General features: G+C 43.1%; 1 protein-coding gene across 2 annotated transcripts in view; it reads right to left on the bottom strand.

Moving 5' to 3' along the window:
- HS6ST1 (heparan sulfate 6-O-sulfotransferase 1) overlaps window positions 1–21,216 on the bottom strand; it is a 193,475-nt gene that overhangs the window by 8,271 nt on the left and 163,988 nt on the right. The window contains exon 2 of one of the 2 annotated variants that reach the window (XM_083849338.1): window positions 14,685–14,795. The exons of the other annotated variant lie outside the window; for it this stretch is intronic. Coding sequence (XP_083705464.1) covers window positions 14,685–14,795 — 111 coding nt within the window. The remainder of the gene's footprint in view (window positions 1–14,684; window positions 14,796–21,216) is intronic. 2 annotated transcript variants of the gene reach the window in all.

The following is a 21,216-nucleotide window of genomic DNA, read 5'->3' as shown; positions in this document are numbered from 1 at the left end:
TTATTTAATTTTAAAAATTAACAAATGTCTGCTCTGGCTAATATTAACGCACCCACGTTTTCCTAACACCTTCAATATTTTTCTTCCCAGAAGTAATCTAAATTACTGCAAAAAGAATAATTTGATTTAAAGAAAATACATCAATGACATTGCCCGGGAAGTCTGATTTTAAGGAATGCTTGCTTTCCCAAGTTATTACTGATTTACTGAAGGTTTGTTCCAAAGCAGGATGTTTTGGTCTTTTCAACAATGGTGATGGGTGTCAACACAGGCTCCAGCTTCTCTCCTCTTTTCTGCCTTCATAACTAGGACTGCTAAAAACATTTGCTATTTTTGGAAAGTTTTCCGTCTCTCTTCATAGCAGGGGTATCACACCGTCTAGTAATACTGTCTAGTACACTGTCTGGCTACAGGGAGAGGGGAGAAAGAAGGGGAGCAGAGTACATAAGAGAAACATTTCCCTTAAATTTACCTTGTTTTCCTGCATTTACACTGCAGCCTGTAAGGGTTCAACTACCCAGACTGAGATGCAGCTATGAATTATATAAAGAGTGCTAAGAAACCTCTAACAGATGGGAATAAAATATGACAGTGGAAGGAAAAGGGAAGCAATGATGAATGCCAGATGTTCGAGTGACAGACATTGATGCTAAACACTACCAGCATTTTTTTTGACTTGTGAACGGCACTGGACTTTTTATTTACACCAATGTAATCCAAAGGTTGCATTTTTTCCTGAAGCAGGTCTAAGCCAATTTTTATTATGTTGCTTACACAAGCAACTAGAAGTTTCACCTAAGATCAGGGACTCATTTGTGACACATCCAAAGGCACAGGAGGAACTGATTCCTGTTCAAACGTGCAGTCTATAGAAGTACGGATAGAGGAAAAAAAGAAGAATTAGTATCTGCATTTTGTTGACCCCCTTTAAGAGTCTGTTAGTAAATCAGATTAACAAACGTCATACAGAACTTTTAGGATCCATCGAAAGAGAGACAACTTCATCAGGACATGAACTGTAAAAAGGTGAAGAAGCCAGTATTTCTTTCTTCAGACCTACACTATAAAAGCTATTATTTCAGTTGAGGTGATGCACTGGTAAATATTTTCCCATGAGTGATCACTCTCCAATATTCATCTTAGTGAACAGAGAACACAGAAAACACCGCTCCTTCCCAGACCTGTCACATAGAAAAGTGCTTGAAGAAGGGAGCTGGCCTTCTAACACAGAAAGAAGATGTATCTTTGAAAACTGGAATATATGCAGCACAACCAGGCACCTTGAGGTACTTTGGGAAGTCGTCCCAAACGGGTATAAAATAAAAGTATTTAGAAAAAATAACAAAACAGAGACCACAGTGCAAAAGAATAGTTTAAACTGCCTAAGTTGAGCTGCACCACTGACATACAGAAAGTTGTGCTCCTAAAGCTGCATTCAGCTTTCCGGAAGGGCATTGGTTTCAGAGGCAAAGGTTCACTCAGCTCTCAGGGAAGTAACAGCACATCTTTAGGAAGACTGGAGCCTCGGGAACCAGAGAGATAAGCCACTTCAATATTAGGTGAATGACCACGGAAGTATTCACCCAAGAAACTCCTTAAGATACTTAGGTTTCCATTCTCGAACTGTAACTTGGGAATTGCATTTCAGTTCAGAGAAAAATTATACATCTCTCTAGAGTGCATCCATTAGCAGCATAGTTATTAACATTGTGAGCCAGAAAGTCAGGAGAACTTAGCGCCAGCATGGTTGAGAACACAAGCAGTGCCACTTGTCAGCAGTGGTTTGATATTTATGAGGAACCACATGACTAGTAAGTTCTCTTTTGTCATCAGAGATAAAATAAACCCATAAACTACATGGAGCTGTGAGTGCCCCTCCTTTCAGCATGGTGCCCCAGACAGCTACTTAACTCGAGTATTCCTGAAGACTTATTTCAGAAGCATGGTCTTCTCCTAGTCCAGATGGTTCCACTCAATACTGCCTCATAAAAAAAACAATCAACCCCAGTTTGGTCATGCAATGCCAAGTCTCATGGGCCTTCCTGGAGTTAACAAGCTTGAGAAGGAAAATGGACATTCTAGTGAAGAAGATATTTCCTTTCTTTTTCTCCATATGAGAAGCTGGGCAGAACAGCATCACTACCCTTGTGGGCTCCTCTTCTACATATCCATGGGGTTGTGAACCCCAGAAGAACAAGGAAAAGCAGAAGCTAAAGTCACATCTCTGCCTTTCCTTGCATTATCCTCCCTAGCGGTCCCACTGAGAAAATCCACCTGAAGCTTTTTGAGGCATATGCAACTTCAGCATTGCAACTCTGATGTGTACGCAAGCTGCACAACTTTGTCTGAAGAAAGAATCACTACAATATTTATTAAACAGAGCAAAATGTAATCATGTTTTTGGTAAGCAAGCCTGTCTTAGAACTGAAGTTTCAGGGAGAAAACAATGCAGTATTGCAGAGGACAAGCAACCTTGCAGTTGTAGTACACAAACGAATTCAGGAAACTTGAGTTTAAGGATCCCTTCTGCCAAAGTTACTGTGTATGCCCCTGACAGATCTCTTTCTCTGTGCCTCCATTTCCCATGTGTCAAGGGCTGACAATGTTTCCTTTGTCTACTTTGCCAATTTGAAACATAGCATCTTTTGGAGCAGGAACGATCTCCTTCAATGATTATGCAAAGCCCCCTGCTTCAGCACGGATTGAGGTCAAAAACAATAGTTAACTGAAGGCTATTTTCATGACACAGGCATCAGGGGCAGTGCTGTCCTACAGATTTCCCACCCTGGACCTCTCATTCCCTTCTCACATCGCAGCACAAAGCAGCCTCAGTTTTGCCAGCACAGTGTTTTGCAAGTCCATGTTGCAAATACAGTCACTGAACACACCTGTGTTAAAAATACCGTGCAGAGATGAGGGAGTGGCTGAAGCCCCTATATTCTGCCCTAATTCCTGTCAACAGCTTCCTCAGCTAACGAGGGGGAAATGAAGCCTTCCTTCCTGTAAAAACAACAACAAAAAAACCCCAAAAAACAACACTTCTCTTTTGCTGATAACCAGTCAACATAATTTTGATAAAGTGTTGGATTTTCAATACATACTACTTTCTTCAGTTCATTTCCATCTATTCTTTCTTACGCTTCTTTGTGGTACACCCTTCTTCCCTCCCACCACTGGTCGCTGAGATCTGCTAAGAATCGCTTATTTGACTGTGCAATCCCCTGTTCTTTGCTGTGATTAAATGCTTCCCTCCCACACAGCCAAAATATCTTATTTTTTATTTCTAAAGGTTCTTCACTGAGCTTTCAAGTGTCCCTCAAAGGAAAAACAAAATCAATAACAAGGCCTTCCTGAGTACTGTGGTAGCCTTCCATCAGATAAAGAGCAAAATAATGATAGCCACTTCCAATCATCCATGCTTCATCCTCCCTGTTGGCGGGGGGAAGTGGAAAGGAGCTGCATAGGTCAGCTTCAACCACACAACCCCAATCTGTCAAAGCACCATGCCCTCAGGCTACAATTTTTCCACTGCTAAAAAAAATATAGGAAAAAAAAATCTTTCTGTGTCCTTGCTGAATTAAGTGAACTGAACAGGGTGCCTGCCAGCTTGCAGGACTGAAAAACATTCTGTTTTATTTAGAAAAAGTAGTAATGTCAAATTTGTGGCTGATTTAAGGCATCTTTGTAAGCCAAGCCCATGTATTATGCACTTCTCAAATCATTTGTGCAGGTCCTTCTCCAGCCCATCTCAGCTCTCACTGTGCACAGGTAATCACCAGAACAACCAGTACGTCGGCCTCTCTCCACCAACACGAGGAGGCGCGCCTACCTGCCTCTGCAGGGATGCGGGAGGGAAGGAGCGGGGCAGTCGGCTCCCATCCTGCAACCACGTAAACTCTTACCTTACAAGGGCAATTAAGGGGGTTATTAGGTAACTGTTATATCCTTGAAAACGGACACTGTCTCCTAAAGGAGCAATTTCATCCAGAACTTACAGGTAAATAGTGAGTTATGGTGATTCAGGTACCTCAACCAATGGGTGAGCGGAGAATGTGGCGGATGAAAGTGTACAAGAAATTTAATTTTGAATTATAAAGTCATGCTAAATGCTTCCTACAGGTAACAGATGCACAGAAATCTGTCTTACCCCTTCTGCAAGGAGCCACGAGGTGGTCTTCCCGTGGTGTGGGACCACGGCGCTAAGGAGCGCTGAAGCACCCCATTCAGCAAAAGCTGCCCAACGCCTGCTTCCTACCCGCGCCCCGGGCCTCCGCCTACTGCTGTTAAAGCCCAAACTCGGAAAGGCTCCACATACTTCCATTTTTATTCTACAGTCAGATTTCTGGCATAATAAAACACACTCTCAGTTCGAGATAGGAATTTAATATATGTACAATGATTACTTCCTTTGGTAGCAACTAGCCCTCATTTTCCTCAGTCTATTTCCTCTCATCTGGTGTTCATTTAAGACTCTTCCTGCATTTCACATACAATAAACTCTTCAGCCCTTTAAAGTCATAGAAAACGAAGGACTACCCAAAACAAATGAAGAAACAAATAAACAAGTCTCTTCTGTTCCCCATGTTTAACTAAAGGTTGCCACACAAAACAGCAAAAGCCAAGAAATTTAATAGCAAAGCCAATCCTCCAGTACACAGACTATGTAAACACATCCTTAAACGTTTCTCTTTTCCAGTAAACGAGGGGAATGTCTATACAGCAAGTCAACGCTTGCTTTGGTAACTGGGTTTGTTTTGCCTGGTTGTGTTTGTTTTGCCTGATGTTCTCCGCTCTTGGGACGCAGCTGTACTAAAAGCTAGGATGTTTTGAAAGATAACAACCAAGCCCTGCACCCAGGGACTCCTTGAGGGTCTGATTTCACCGCGGGCCGGCTCCAGTCCCAGCAATGCCCGGGCCATGCTGCTGTCGGTGCACCGCAAGCTGGCGGCCAGCAGCAACTCTGAGACCGCTTCAGGAGCCGGAGGACAGGAGAATGCCCTCATGCTCCAGATGAACCCGCGTGCTTTTCTTCCAGCCTGAAAAATGAACTTTCACAGACTCCTTCAGCTGGATGCAATCCAGCACAAGGGTTTCTATACACAAAGGAGTGAGTTTCAGTAGGTACAATGGGGTCTGTTTCAACCCGGCTACCTCTTCTTGTAAAGGAAGCAGAGCTGTGGGGAGGCTACACCCCTTCAGAGTCTGGCTGTATGTTCGAGAGCGTTTAAACAAAAAGCTACTATATGAGTGCCATTCTGCGTGAGGATGCTCCAGAAACTACTTGAGTGCTTCTCCTAATCTCAGGTATATGCAGAGCTGCATCTAACAGGTCACACCAGCTCTGAGAAGCCAATAGTAACTGAGCTGTACCCCCAGCCCTGTTAAGGACACGGGGGAGTAAGAAGGGCCTTTCTCCCAGGCTGGTTGAAATGCAACTTAATAAGAACATCTACTCCTCCGTCCCCAGTACAGGTGTTTTGAACCAGATTCTGGAGCCTGAGGCAGCCCTGGCAGAGCTGCCCGGCTTCACAGCACCCGCTGGGGGCTTTGGGCCCGCGTAGCCGAGAGGCCCAGCTGGATCACCAGCGGCCTGAGCAAAGCGCCCCTCTGCTGCTGGCAGCCTTCACGGGCTGCGGGCAGGGCAGCCTCGCCTGCTGCCGTTCCTGGGTGAAAAATGGAAACACGTGGTCAGCTCTAATTCCAGTGGCTACAACAACACTGGCTGAGATTTCAAGTAGATCCCTACCACATTATAGAGTGCAAATGAACCTGATATTACTCAGGACTGGTCTTTTTGATTTAAATGGCTGTAGAGTCAGAATCTATTACATACTTCTACCATTTAGCAGGAATTAAAATGCATTATACCCATTATATGCACACTTAAAATACCAGTAGTATTTAACACCAAGTTAAGAAGATAATTTAACTGTGAGTAGGCACACATGAAAAGCCCCACCTCTCTTTTTTTTCCTGTTTTCTTCATAAAATGTGGAGGATTTTGAATGCTTTACAATCCTAGCTGACACAGCCTTTCATCATGCTGTGAAAGGTCACGCTGCAGTGCCAGCCAGGGAGTGTGAAGCTCCTGTGTGTGTACCTGTGTGTATAAGACACAACACATCTTTCTTGCAAACACGGTAGAAAAGATAACAGAAGCTGACAATGAAGGAGACAAAAGAACAAGCAGCGGCTCAAGTATTTTACAGAAGAATAACCAGCCCTCAATCCTCTCAGAACAACTTGAAACACGCTCTCCTTTTGGTCTTTGAAAGACAGGCACAGGCTCTGAGTCACAGCTTCAAAACCGCCAGATTGATCCCAACAAGATCACCAGGGCCTTCCTCAGCACGGTGGTGGGGAGAAACTGGCAGAAACTAAACCAAGGAAAGCCGGGCTACCTCCTCCAGCTCCAGAGACTGCCAAGTGTGCAGCAGCTGTGTGCTGGATCTGGACACCCTGCAGTGATCCAGCCTTTATTTTGGAATCTGATAGGAATAAAAATGCTGGGTGTCTGCATGTGCCTCTGAGCATGCAGTAGCTGCAGCATGGTAACTGCTTCATATGAAACATCTCTACGCAAAGTTGACCTCCAAAGAAAGGTTAACGGTGCAAAGAAAATAGTTGGAATACGTACATATTCCTTTTACATATATATTCCTTCTGAATTACAGTGGCAAAGGCTGCAGAGCTGGAGTGGAGGAACAAAGGATGTAGGTCAGCCCCAAGGGCAGGCAGGTGAAACTGCAGTTTGTTTGAAAGCTGGGAGGACACATGTAGCCTTGATACCCACCTTGGGAGTGGCAGCATGACATAGACTATTTCAGACTGATGAGATACATGATAGTAAAAGGGAATATTTTATGTCTGGAATCACATGCAGCATCAGGATAAGCATGGTTGGATATTAATTCCTTTTAGGCCATCAGAAGCAGACACTTTAAGGGTCACTATCTCCATAGATGTGGTGAAGATGCACTTCTACCTTAGATCTTAGCGTTGCGCAGTTTTGATACTCACTGTATTCATAATATACTGTTCCACACACAGCCCTAGGTCAGATTTGTTAGCCATATACCTATCACTAATAGGCTTTTACTGAGAAAACAAATATGGCCCTATCACCCTGGTGTCTCATGACTATTTTATATCCAATTAGCAGAATAGACACAGACTATGAGTTTTAACAATGTCTCCGCTTTTCAATGAAATTGAGCTGGTCTGTAAGCACAAGACATCCCTGTTGCACTGTCTCTTGCAAATAAGTTAATCTAAAAAAAGATACATGACTTGTTATGAGCCTTAGGAATGAACTGCCAGTTCATTTTTCAAAATGACAGATGTGATGAAAATTGGCCAAAGGCTTGAAAAAAAAAATATGGGGGTCATGGTGAGGGGAGCAGCTGGGGGCGGAGAGGAAGGCATTCCTGAGCCCTCTGGAGCCTTCGGCTCCTCTAGGACCCATTAAAAGCTTATGTTACTTGCACCGCTTATAAACAAGCGCTTTCTTCTGCCATCATAGCCTTTCTCATATCAAGCGTTTAGGAAGTGTTGACTGCTGTCTTCTAGGGAAGCAAGGCACCAAAAATGACGGCAAGTTACAAATCAAACACCTCTTATATATTTTTATTATTTTTCCCAAATTATTTTTCCCAAATTTCAGGAGGTTTGTTGTGATTCTTAAGTGACCTTTGCAAACCAACTAATCAATAGCACATCTGAATGGTGACTGACTGCACTGGAAAGTTTCACTGCCAGAAAAATTACATCAATACTGGCAGAGGACAGACAGCAGAAATGTGGACTGCAAGCCCATGACTATTCTTTGCATTCTTTTGCTTTTATTATTACCCCTGCTGCCATTTAGGTAGGAAATTTTGGGATGAAAAAACACTGCTGTTCTCCATAAGAAAAATTTTTACTCCCTTCGTTTACTGAGTCTATCACAGAGACTTTCATTTTTACTGGTTTTAGCATTACACAAAATACAGATTCTAGTAACAGATTACAGCCATATTTACTATAAAATAATGTGTTAGAAGGATACTTTACCCATTCATTCTTTTACTTTCTTCCTGTTAGACACACTGAAATCAAGCAAGAAACAAATCAACTGCTGTAGAGGAGAAATGAGAAATTCATAATGAGACACTGAACTTCTCATCCCTGTGTCAGAGATCAATTTGCACCAGATAGGTAGCATAAGACAGCAGTTCTCTCCTTATCAGTAGATTGTCTGTCAGGGCAAATGTTGTCCCTTTACAAACTGTCAGTACAGGCTGCTGTACTACCAGGGAGGCTCAACTTCAGTCTCTTGCTCCTTCTCTTCCTCCTCAGGACAGAGGTGCACTGGTACTGCAAGGAAATCTGCACTGCTACTACTGCCTTTGCACTGAGAAATGAGAATGCCAGGGATTCAGCCTTCCCAAATGTCGACACAGATACAAACAAGGGTATATTTTAACTAATGAAGTAGGATTTCTGCCTTTGATTCCTGCACACTTCACGATGCAGAAGATCAGAATTGTCCACAGGGAAAAAGAAAACCAGAAGCAAGCTGAAATAGTGCAAGGACAAAGCAGAAGTACCTATGCAAAATGCAAAGACATTTTATCTGAATTAGTTGCAAACAAAGCAGACAGGTTGGAATTTGCATTTTCTTTTGAACTGTAAGTCAGCTTCTTCAGTGAATCACAGGAGCTCCACCGGCATCGAGGTTCAGGAAAGATCTGTGAAAAGGGCAACAGCATGACAGACAAGAGGTACATCTCCTCGAAGAGGACTGAATTATAAAGAAGCCATATAGGAAGATTAAGGGGGCAATAGTAGTCAGAGGAGCAGATACTGATTGCTTATGCAGGACAACTGAATTCCTTGGTAATTGTCTGCCTCAGCCAAAAGGGATGCAGCATTTGTGTCAGGCAGCTCCAACTGCAACGAGGCACCCGTGAGGTGCCCACAGATCCATCTTGTTCCAATCAAAACTTGATGGATGACTACTTCCATCAATTGGAGTGGGAAGGCCTGAGAAACAGAATCAATACACAAAGACTTTTGAAACTAGAATGGCATGCCCCAGACATATAAGTAAACATTATAGCTTTCTGCCGGCCGGGGTACCTCAACAAGCAACACATCCCAGAGAAGAAAGGCACAAACAGCAGCACAACCATTCCTGCAAGCTGCTGCAAGAACTTGTTTCCAAAGATCTCTGTGAGCCACGGAGGGCTGCTAGCAAAAGGGAACAGCTACTGCCCAGCCAAGCAGATCGATGTCAGCTAAACACCGCAGGGCACTTAATGGCATGAGAGAGATGACTAGTCTTAATTCCATTTACCCAGCTCCTTCTTAAAATCAGTGAGGGAGAGGTTCCCACACTGCTGCTTTTCTTGTGAATAGTCACGTTAGTGGCTTACAAGCAGCACCAAAGCTCCCTCATCTCAATTAACTGGCTCTCCCTTGCACAGGAATAGCAGATGCTGTCAAGCAACAAATAGATAATCCTCAAGAAAGCAGAGCTACTAATCAGTCGCTTTTACATTTAAGATCACTTGGAGTTGCCACTGCCTAATGCTGTTTTTCTAATTAATTGCACTGGAATGCACTTAAGCAAGCCCTGGATCAAAGAATCAACTGCACAGATTGAAATAAATCCTGTCTGTTGCTAATGCCTTGAAAATGGATGACTTGCTAAGCATTCAAAATCTGGGATACCAATGGTTTAAAACTACAGATAGTGTGAGATTCTTTCAAAAGAACAGAGTTAAGAATAAAGAGGAAAAAGCTTCCTTCTTTTGCCTGTAAAAGAAAATTAAACAAAGGGAATTGTTCAACTACTTTATTGTGAAGTTTGTATATCTTAAGTTCCTTGTTCTCTGCTTTCTTAGCACCAGAAATCACAATGCAGAAGTGTCAATTTCAATTGCAGAAAACTCTATCATAGTTATAGATTTATTTTTTTTATTCACTTTTATGAAGGGTTGAAATCTTTTCAAATAATGATAAATAAAAATGACTGGGGATGGATGTGTCACCAGTTGGTGCAATAAATCACTGTCTCCTTCTGCATGAGTCTCTCCCATGGTTTAGAATATCGTCAGAATGCCTTTGATTGATTTACAATTTAGTAATCCAGCCATCATCATCCATAATTGTACAATAAACCATGCCACTTAATGTAGCTGTTACAGATGTTCAGAAGTTCATTCCCTGCCTTTTAAGAGGTGATATCTAGACAGCAGCTGCAGACACCAGGATTAGCTGGGAAAAAAAAAATCTGTCTTTAGCACAGTAAAACATCCCGTTTTTCTATATTAATGCCTTGTCTTCAAAGCTGAAAGACATGCTGCCAACCTTGATATATCCAGGTTCAGTTATTAAATATCTGTATGCATACATGCATACCCCTTGCTGTGGCAGGAGTAACAAGATGCCTAGCTTCTGTCTAAAATACCTTATTTCCTGGGAAATCGAAACACTACTAGAAGCCAGATGCAAAGAATCCATGAATGGCTACGCGGCGAAAAGCAGCTGATCTCACACGGACCATGGCAGGACCCAGAAACCTATGATGCACTGTGTTCTGCTTGGGGCACAGCATCCAGAGTCAGAGCTAGGGAAGGGCTCACAATTTGCTCTTAGCAGCAGCGCAGAAGTCGGGCTGAGGCAGGCAGGAAGGGCTGCAGCTGGATGAATTTGGCTCAGTTTGTTATACTTGTACCGTAACCGATACCAGCACTTCCTGAAAGCACAACTGGAGATTTCATGGGCATCATTACTCATTTTTTTTCACACATTACTGATCTGAAAACAGTAGGTTAATTCTTGCTTTCAGCTTCTTTTGCTTGAGCCTGCAAACAGCACAGCATGAGCTGGCCTGCAATTAACACTTTTGTTAATATAGCTTCTTAAAGAATAGGAGAATCTGTAACATGCACAGAACGAGGTGAAGATATTTTATACCACATAGCACCAGCACTTTCCACCAACCCCAGCAGCCAAAGTACATTTAAAGCAAGCACACAGAAAAAAAATCCAATAGGAACTGTCAAAGTGATGGTCTGGGTCACAGAAACAATTTCTCTCCTAAGCGAATCACCATACTGAGGAAGCTAACAAAGACTGCAGAATTCATTAGCTGAGCAGCTTTGGAAAGGACTGCTCCAAATCCACCAAGCGGCCCGGATCAGCCAGCAGCCTGTGTCTGACAGTGACCTGTCCCAGGCGCTTCAGGGAGAGGCGCAAGAAATACGCAGTGAGAGGAGCCCTCATGTTTCCTCTTAGCTGGGATCTCACAAGCAGACTCATGCTTTAGCTCTTCAGTAGGACATTTGAGCCTTCAAAACTTCAGCAACCACAGGCTTTATCTGTTGGGTGATCCCTCAGATCAATACAGGCTTAAGGGTTGGCAAAGCTGAGATAATTTAAGGTCCAAGGCTACTGTGGGTATTTTGCAGGGACTATGCCCCTGGCCTGTGAAAAAGGGATATCACACCGTAGCAAAACACAGCTCCTTCTGCCTCTAAGGGTGATATGGGAGACTGCTTGGCCTGTGGCTAGCAGGAGCACTTAGGACTAGCAGAAAAGCAGCCATGTGCTGAACGTGACTTTAAAAAACAGCTTTTGATTAACAAAACCTTGTGAAATGATTTTTTTTTAAAAAAGGCCAAGATTATTGCCTACCCTTGCACCCAAAGTTCTCGTGTCCTAGCTAGCCGAAAGGCTACCAGCTCCCCTGCAGCTCCGCTGTACATAAACCACGCCGAAACGAGTGTCTGCTGCAACTCCCTGAAGCGTTGCCTCCAACTGAGAAAAACCCTCTGCACCTCTCCGAAGAAAAGGCACAGCGGGTCTGTTTCTCCTGCATCCATTGCAGCCTGGGGGCACCCCGACACCCCAGCACACCGGGATAAAAAGGCAGCTCCTCGGGGAGCCGGCGCGGCAGGGGGCTGGCCGCGGCACGGCTCCCGCTAGGTGGCACCTGCCCGCAGCCCGCAGCCCCACAGGGGGAAGCTCTCCCTAGGGCAATTCTTTCCTTCCCTTCTCATTTGATTTGATCGGGCTGGCGGGGGGTGGGACAGGAATCTGTGAGCGCCCTCGTCTCCTCGCCGGGGCTCGGGGCAGCAGCGCCGTGCCCGCTGGCTGCAGCCCAGGCCGGGTGAAGCCACGGCACGGCCGGTACCGGTCGCGGCTCAGGCAGGAGCTCAGCACGACAGCCTCCTCACAAGGCCGGCCACTGCACACACAGCTTTCCTTCCAGACACACCTGCAGCCCTCGCCACCGGTGTTTACATTTCCAATTTAATCGCATATATTCACTGCTTACTGAAACGCTGCACACCAAGTGCCCCTGGCCTGCAGGTCACATTGCATACATAACCACGGGGCACCGGGTTTTGTGCGGAGACATTACAATTTTGTACCTATTCAGCCTTTTGCTCAAGTCTCTCCCCCAGGCAGAAACTTCACCTCCAAAGAACCTGCACAGGATTTTTTGCCCTCATAGGCTTCAGTTACATGGAAAAGTTTTTCTGGCATAGCTGTAGCTGTAAGGAGTAAATAATGAAAGAACATTGTCAGCCAAATAGCAATGCCAGCAAAAAAGTTGTGGGTAGCTATATATACAATTGTGGGCATAGCTTATTCTGTCCAGAGAAATGGGTTAAGTTATAGAGGCAGAGGAATGCTTGCCAGTGTGAGTTCTCTTCCAGAAGGGGTTTATCATCAGCACGGCTCTACTGAAATAATCACATTGTGAATGCAGGCATGTCCTTAGTCTCTCTGTCAAAATAATTATCACAGAGAATAAGTTTCTTGTGTTTGGTAGATTTTGAAATACAAATGCGGCAACCTACATCCCTAAACCATGCTGGGATAAGTCTCCGCCCACTGGGATCTGCGGGGCTGTGGCCATGCCTTCTTTCAGATAGACCAGCAAACTGCTGAGCTTGGAGAGGCTTTCAGTCACCATCAACCTGGGACAGATGAGAGCTGGTGATCTTGTTTTAAGAGGCTCCATATCCCACAGCCCTGAGTCATTCAATCCCCCGACTGTCTCCTTGCATAAGAATTTATTTTTCTTCTGAGTGTTTTGCCAATAGGAGCTGGGGGGTCATTGCAATCCATTTCTTTGAATACCCTGTGGGATCTCAGCCTGGCGTATTTCATTTTTTCATCCCAAAGAGAGGGTGTGTACAAAAGAAAGAGATCTGGAAAATGTTTAGCATCACAGGAACTGCCAGCAATGCTTCCTTTGTTTGCTCCATTAAGGCTGATGACTTTTTTTTTTTTTTTTTTTTTTTTATCATCAGCTAGCTCAAACAGAGAAAAACTACAACTTTCAGGTGCTGGGGTTCAAGTTCCTCCTGTTAGTCTTTCTGAGAAGCTGGGATGATGCTTGTTGTGCATCCTGTTATTCCAGTCAGCCTGGAGACAAGTGCCAGAGCTGGCATGAAAGGCATGTATTGGAGACACAGAGAAAACCAAAGGTAAATTCCTCCCACTCCGCACTTGGGCTTGGTGTACCTGTTACTACATGCGTATCCTCCTCATGCCAGACATAACAAAGCAGAAGTAGCAGCAGCAGTTCAGAGGGACAGAAAGGGGATTGCTGACACAGAAAATTAATATTGAAAGAATCAGTACAGCAAAGATTTGAAATGTTCACTCTGGGAAGACAAGGTCTTCCTACTGGAGAATCCCCTGAAGGGAGGAACAGCAGCAGTAAATTTGAAAAAAAAAATCCAATCATATACTCTATATTTAAAAATTAAAAAGACTACCAGATGCAATTACATTCATGATTAAAAGATCTAACAGAAGCATATTTAAATTCATTAACTTAGTCCACACTTTACTACCCCAGGAGACCAGCTGCTCCTGGAATACAGGGCAGCAAAATACAAACTACATCTTGCTCGTATTTGATCAAAACCTTTTGGAAGTTTCAATGATCTGGCTGTTAACATCTCTTAGGTGATAATTAGGCTCTAGGGGCAGCAAACATTGTTTGGGAGAGAAAATGCACCGTGGAAACATAAGTAGTGGAGCCTTCTGCTTTGCTAAAGAGCCAGTTATTCTACTATATATAAAAAAGACAAGCAAGGGCAAAATGAGGCCATTTTCAAACAGAGACTCATTTTGCCTGTGTTTAACAGCAATCAGCAGATGCTCACCTCTATGTAAACAGTTTACTTTAGGTTTTGTTCATTTCTTGCAACACATGTTTTAACCAAGTGATTTTAGCCCTTGTGCGCTCACTAGCATGGCTCCTCCGGAAAACAGACGCGTCGTGTTTTTTCTATCACTGTTTGACAGCTGCTTGGTAGCAGGTACCAGCTGGGGCTCAGCAGACGTTTTCCCCAGTTCCTGTCCTCCCAAGTAGAGCCCCCGCTTCCCCCCAGGGATGCCGCAGGGCCTCTCACTGCAGGATGAGGCAGCGGGTGCGGGGCAGTTTTGGAGGTGCTGTGAAGAGCCAGAACCTGTCCATGGCCCTGAAGCCTGTCAGCGGGGCGGATGCATGACGATATTCTCCGTTTGTCCCAAGAGGGCACTAAATTAACAGCAGAGGCACTGATTTACTTCCTTTCTATTGTTGCCATGGGACCTATTTCCCTGTGACTGGACAGGAAGAGACTTAATTAAAGATAACTGGGATTTTCTATTTATGGTTGGGTCTGACATACCTGAGAGATGTCTTTCTCTCTCTCCGTATGCTGTATCTGTTTTTGGTCTCCTCCATCCTGCAAGATGCAAAGCTCACCTCTTCTATATAGACACCTTCCTTCTCAAGGGGCCTTTGAAATAAAGTTGACAGTTTGAGACAGAGAGCTGGAGTCTTTCCTGTCTTCCTTGCACAGACCCCATATTCAAGTGCAAGAAACACCAAAGGACACAGTTGGCCTTTAAGACACACAGGTACAAGTGTGCCCAAACTGTCAAGCAGATGTTTTACTCTTGCGTGTTGGTTATGAGCCACTGCAGAAAGCTCTGCATTATGGAACTGCTTGATCTCCTTCCGAGCCTCTGGGAAGTTGCACCATTCCTGGAAAGCTGCAATTCAGCTTGAGAACAGCAAAGACCAGCAGATTCATATTCCATCTATTAGTGCTACACAAACAGCATTTCCTCCCTGTCTGCAAATGTAACTGGTGCTGGGTTTCTTTCCACACTGCCAAGGAAGCTTTTGGATATGCACAGGCTACACTGGCACTGAGCTGTTCCACTACACTTCATTTCTCCTTTGCTGCTGAAAGACTGGAGAGAGCTATTTTATTTTACTTTAGAATTCATATAAGGTAGCTGACTTCCATTGACAAAAACTCAAAAGCCAAGAATAATTCAGGTATCACAACCACAGCTTCAAAATGTTCCCTATTTGAGGGCTAATCTGTCAACAGCTCACAGCTGAGGGTATGAAGGTGAAGCTCCTGCAGGGGCTGGAGCAAGATGCTCTTCCATGATTCATCAGCCTTCCTTCCAGCGAACAAGGACATAGTGACAAGATTAGTCAGAGAAATTGTACTGTGACCAAATGCAAGAGGAAAATAGCAGAAAAAATAGGGAAGAGTATGGAAAAATTTACTGGTTGAAAAACACTCAGCAACAACTTTCAACTCTGAAATTATTTTCGAGTAACTCATCTCTAGACATGTGGCTCTGGACATGTTTCCATCTTAGAATTAAATGCATTCTCAGTTCCACATTCTTATGAATAGTAACTACATTTTTTTTTGTCAAATATGGAAACATTTATCATATGTATTATACCATGTCTCAAATACATTTGAAGATTCCCCTCATTGCCACATTTCTGGGACAATCCTTAAAACTGCTCCAAAAGTCAAAAAAGTACATGCTCAAGTGCATTCCACTACAAAATAGCTTTCCTGATTGGGACCTGGAATTCAATCTGAACTGAAATTACTTATAGCAAAACCCAAGCATATTTCATACAATACATGTTCTGTGCTTGTGACTTGGAAAATAGTAGGATTATGTTTTATTGAGGAATTTACATGAAACTGTGAGTTAGTTTTTCTCAGAGTTCTCGCTCTCAAAGAAAAGGGAAATATTTGCTTCTGAGAGTAAAATGCCTATAAATACCATCAACACACAGAATTCTATGGATGAGGTTTCCGGTGGCAGTTACAGAAATTGGGTACCAATAGCCCCTTCCATAGACAGATGTGCCTTATATCGTTCTCACCATCTAAGAGTCTGTAAGGCCACTATGAGTCTTGAAATTGGGTGCTGAAGATGGTAGATGGCAGATTTATGAGTCACACTCCAATTTTTTAACCCAAAGAACCTTAAAAAGCTTTTACCACCCATTCCTTTCATCTAAAAGTTAGTGGTTATCCTTGACAGCAGATAGCTTAGTCTGCACTTTTATTTATCCCCAATGAATAAATGGCTTGTCTTTAAACATTAAAGATTCTCATCTGCCTAATCCTTAAGAAGTAGCAAATATTCTCAGAGAAAAACTCAGAATGATCCAGATGACAGGGTGAGGAGGACGAGGAAGGAAGAGAAGAAGAGCTTGAGATGAGTTGTGATTAAATTTGTTATATTTAAACTTGATTAAATTTGTTAATTACATTTCAAAATTACTTAAGAGTATTGAACATATCAGCCTTGGGTTCACTGTTAGGTCAGTAGGGTTGTAAAACAAAGGGCTTCCTTTTTAAAGAGTTAAAATAAAAAAAATTAGAGATTTTCTCTTTTACAAACAGTTCATGGAGGAAGGGATGTTCTAGTTGCAAATGACACAATTAATTTGCTTTTTGTTCAATATCTGGTTGAGCTTAGCTGCATTTGTCATCACCCAAAAGGTTTGTTTTCACATGCACATCTATGATAATCTTTTTCTTTATGTGGACAAGGTCTTCACAGGTCTTATTAAAAAAAAAAAAAAAAGGCATTCTACTCCAAAAAGGAGAAACCAGAACTTCTCAAATGATTACCGTTAATATGGATGAATTACAAAAAAATCTGGCCTAGCTGCAGGCTGAAAGCTGTACACCTCAGGAGTCAATTGTCACTTCTAATACACTGAACATGCCCCTGTCCTGATGGAGAACCGCTGTTGTTACACGTGTTTTTCTGGGAAATGGTGCTGACCTCTCGCTGTTCTGTCTGCCTGGCCTGTTGCGCTCACCTCAAACTGTTCTAGCCACTGTTGGTTTCCTGAAATCATTTTGCCTGACTGATTCTTAAATCAGAACTACTGCATACACTCTACTGCAAAATTTTCATAGAATCATCGAATCATAGAAAATCCCAAGTTGGAAAAGACCCATAAGGATCATCGAGTCCAACTCCTGGCACCACACAAGTCTACATGGAAATGTACATTACACAGCAATCACACATAATTTTGCCATTTGTGCCCAAACCCTTATTTAGAAGAATATTCTCTAGGAATGCCAGGATCTTATATCTCCATATTGTCTCAATGCCGGGCCTTTCTCAGGCAGTGACAACTAGGACTCCAATGGTGATATCACCTTCCTGCAGAAAATGGCAGATATGATCTATTGAGAATGTGTGGACCCCTCCCAATTCATGTTCAAAGGCAGAGCTTTTGGAAACTATCAGCTGGAGCTACTTTGCTTTCTGTGCCCCTACCAGTTCTCTCAGGCCACGTGTATGGTGTTAGAACCAAGAACTCTTACCTAGGTGGGACTGACCCATTTGTCCTGACTTCCAGTGATGCCCCAGCCACCCCATGCTGTGGTTTCAATGGGTCGGGGGTAGAGCTGGGGGCTGCTCCAGGCAGGTCCCTTGTTAGCTTGACAGAGGGATGAGGCTATAAAGGATTGCCATGGAACACACATATCCCATAGCTTAGACAAAGGCTAAGTGACCCATACCCTTTCGAAGGACAAATTTGGGGGGGGGGGGGGCAGTCATTGTCAAGACTTGCATAGGGAGACAAATACTGTTTTCTCCACAGAATTATGTCTTATTTGCCGTTATTGCAACATCAACCTTCTGTGCCCAGTTTGTTGCCTGGGACTCTGATGATCTCATGGCCTTCAGCAGAAGCACCGGGGACTCCCAACTGTTCAACAGCAGCCAAGACAACTAAATACTTCTCACTTACTACGTCACTATGAAGCTAAAAGGTAGAAAATAAAAGCCCTAGTAGAAAGCTGATGCCTCTTATTTGAATCACTGCTCTGCCACGACAATATCAGTCTCTCAGTCCATTCATGTGGCATTTACCAACCCTAAATTCCCTCCCACCCACATATACAGGCAAAGTGGTTTTTATACTGTTGTGGCTGGTGGTTATAAAAGCCAAAAGATTTATGAATTGCCGGATTCATGCTTTCAGAAGATTTGACTCAGGCCCCTGGAAAACCACTGGACCAGCTGAAAAATTCCACCACATTAAGCTGACCTCATTCTGTTCAGCTCCAAGTACTCTGGCACTGGAGCCCAGGATCCTTCTAGCTCCATGTCCTTCGCTCTTAGTAACGACACAAAAGCTGCAGGAGGTGTCCTCTGCCAAACCTCCTTCTCTCACAGCAGCAATGCTGCGGCTCTGTTCATCAGCAAGCAGTCATGATTTCTGTTAGTTGTGGCCCAGTTCTGGTCTATTTTAGGATTTCCAGAAGCTGTTAAAAACTAATATCCTCTCACTCCCTCCTTCTAGAATCTCATTTATCACTCTGCCTCCTGCACAGTTACAATTATCTATCTCTTAGCTGGCAATTTCTTTCCTATGATATAAATTTTGGATGACCCTACGGGTTTGTAAGCACATGGGTGCAATGGACCAAACTACAAAGTGACAGGGGAAGATTTAAGCAATTGGGACTGCTAGACAATGGGGAATTGTGCTAATTAAAAGGAAAAAGAATCGTAAATAGGTGGAGACAGAATGTGAAGATACTCATGCAGCAGCACCCCAACAGTACAGGAGCAACTTGTGATCTGTCCTGCCTGCAGAGCTGTTCTCTGAAAGAGGGCTATGAAATACATTAGCTTATTAACAGACAGATTCCCTCTCCAAGTGCATTCAGTGTCACATCTGCTGACTTGGGGTATTTTTAGTATATTTTTGCAACTGTTGGCATTACGGTCATAATAATTACAAGAATGTCAGTTGAACTCAACTTTGTTTTGTGTCTAAAATAGAACTACTACTAAGTAAGCTTGATAACCAAGTCGTGTCCCCACTTGTTTAGCCACATGGTGGTGCAAAAAAGAAAACAGCACATTAGGTTGCACAGGTGAAATAAGAATAATATTTTGGCTTACAGTATCTGCACAATAAGCAATGATACTTAAGACAGTGTGGCTTGATGATCAAATACCAGGCAGTGTTTGTTGGGCCAGTGTAAGAAGTTCTACCTGCAATCTTATTTGACTCACACATGATTGCTAATCTAATTTATAGATATTTTTACATGAAAACAAATGCAAACTGCAAATAAGATTTGAAACTGAGAATAGGTGTCTGGAAAGGGAGACAGTTCAGGAGGAAAGCAAGCTTTCCAAAATCACTGTACTAATTAGACTACATTGTTTCTAAATGTCAGCTAATGTCAGTTACTAAGCTCTTTCCATACTGACAGCTCAAATTTACACAAAGATATCTGTACGATACAAGTATGCAAGCACAAGGAGGAATTTAGCCTCTCCCATGGCTACTGTTTCTCAGGCTGAATGCAACTCTCTCCAAATCTAACAGGGGCTCTTTCTCACAAGTGGCACCACTCTTGATACGCTGACAACCCACTGGTTCACAAAGTCAAGAACACAATGCTCATGGGACTGTCATTTGGTATAAAGCATTAGTACACTGGGAAACAGAATGAAACACCAGCCTGCTTTTTCTCCACGCGCTGTGGCACATCCGCTGCTACAATCTAAAAATGCATAGCATGGGTCAGGCAAGGGCCGGAGGTAGCTGCTGAATGCCACTGATTCTGAATCTGCCTTATGTCTAGTAAGTGGCAAAGGTACAAAAGTTGTTTTAGGTTTACAGGCTGTCAGTGGCTCCTGTGGACCAATAAAACACCAGGAAAGCAGTGGTAGCATGTAGAGAAATCCGCTCTGATTCTCTTAAATTAACACTGGGGAGCCACAGTAAAGACTCCGGGGTGTGACAGGGTTCCCCTCTGCTGAGATAATAATTCAATGATCAGTTATACTGCTGAGAGTCCCTAACCTGGTATCAATGCAGACCAAAGTTATTACCAGAAGACTTCTGGCTCTGTATGGAAAAGCAATGGAAGGTATACGCTGTATAGCCCACCTGGTCCGGAGACCCCACATAGTGCCTAACAGACTGATTATATGACCAAACACCACTGAGCTTCCCATTTCATGCACAGTTCACCGTCTTGCTTGCAAACAATCAATATTCCTTCTGCTTTTTGTGCACATGCACACACACAAAAGCAAACAAACAAACAAAGACAAATTTTTCCTGCTTCTCATCTGATTACTGAAATCTTCCTTGCAGCTCACTAATTTTCCTCTCTCTCAGGTATGAGCACTCCCAACAGCAGGCTTCCAGAAGCAAATTAGGCTAGCTAAATTACTGGAAGTTTACCAAAGGAAAAGGAAATAAAGACCTCAAACACCTTGTGGACTTTTCTCTCTCTCAAATCAGTAGCTTGTTTATTCTAATAATAATAAAGCAGGCAGAAGGATGTAATTAATGTCAAGCACAATTCATTCCTGTTACTCTGAGGTACTAAAATCAAAACCAGAAATCCTGACTTTGAAGCAACATACACACAAAAACACACAAAAAACTTTTATATGTAAGATTTTCTAATTTAGCAACATCCTTGTGCAATGTGAGCTGCTCGGCAAATTGAGCCAGGAAATACATTAACTGGAAGCTAACTTAGGGCAAAACTATTTTACCTCATATTTGAAACTGTTCCACCAGGTTATTTCACTGCAGAAAGGCAGAACATTTTGGAGATGAGAATGAGTGTACTAAGGGAAAGAGAGAAAGGAGGAGATTTTGAACTGTGGGTTTTCGGCTAAAATGGAAAGGAAGCTATTTCTGGTGAAATGGACTCTCTCCCACACCCGATTAATGGATAAATCCTGTAAGAAAAATGTCTCCGTCCCAAGGCAGACCCAATTATGTTCTGCATTAACTGAAACATATGGGAACATTTCAGTATAAACAAAAACTGCACTGTATGAGCTTTTTTTCTATGAGCTTTCCAGTTCATTTAACCC

The sequence above is a fragment of the Anser anser genome (genome assembly GCF_964211835.1).
Source record: "Anser anser genome assembly, chromosome: 9".
Classification (NCBI taxonomy): Eukaryota; Metazoa; Chordata; class Aves; order Anseriformes; family Anatidae; genus Anser; species Anser anser.
Note: the sequence above shows the minus strand (reverse complement) of the source record. Positions and strands in the feature narration are given on the sequence as shown.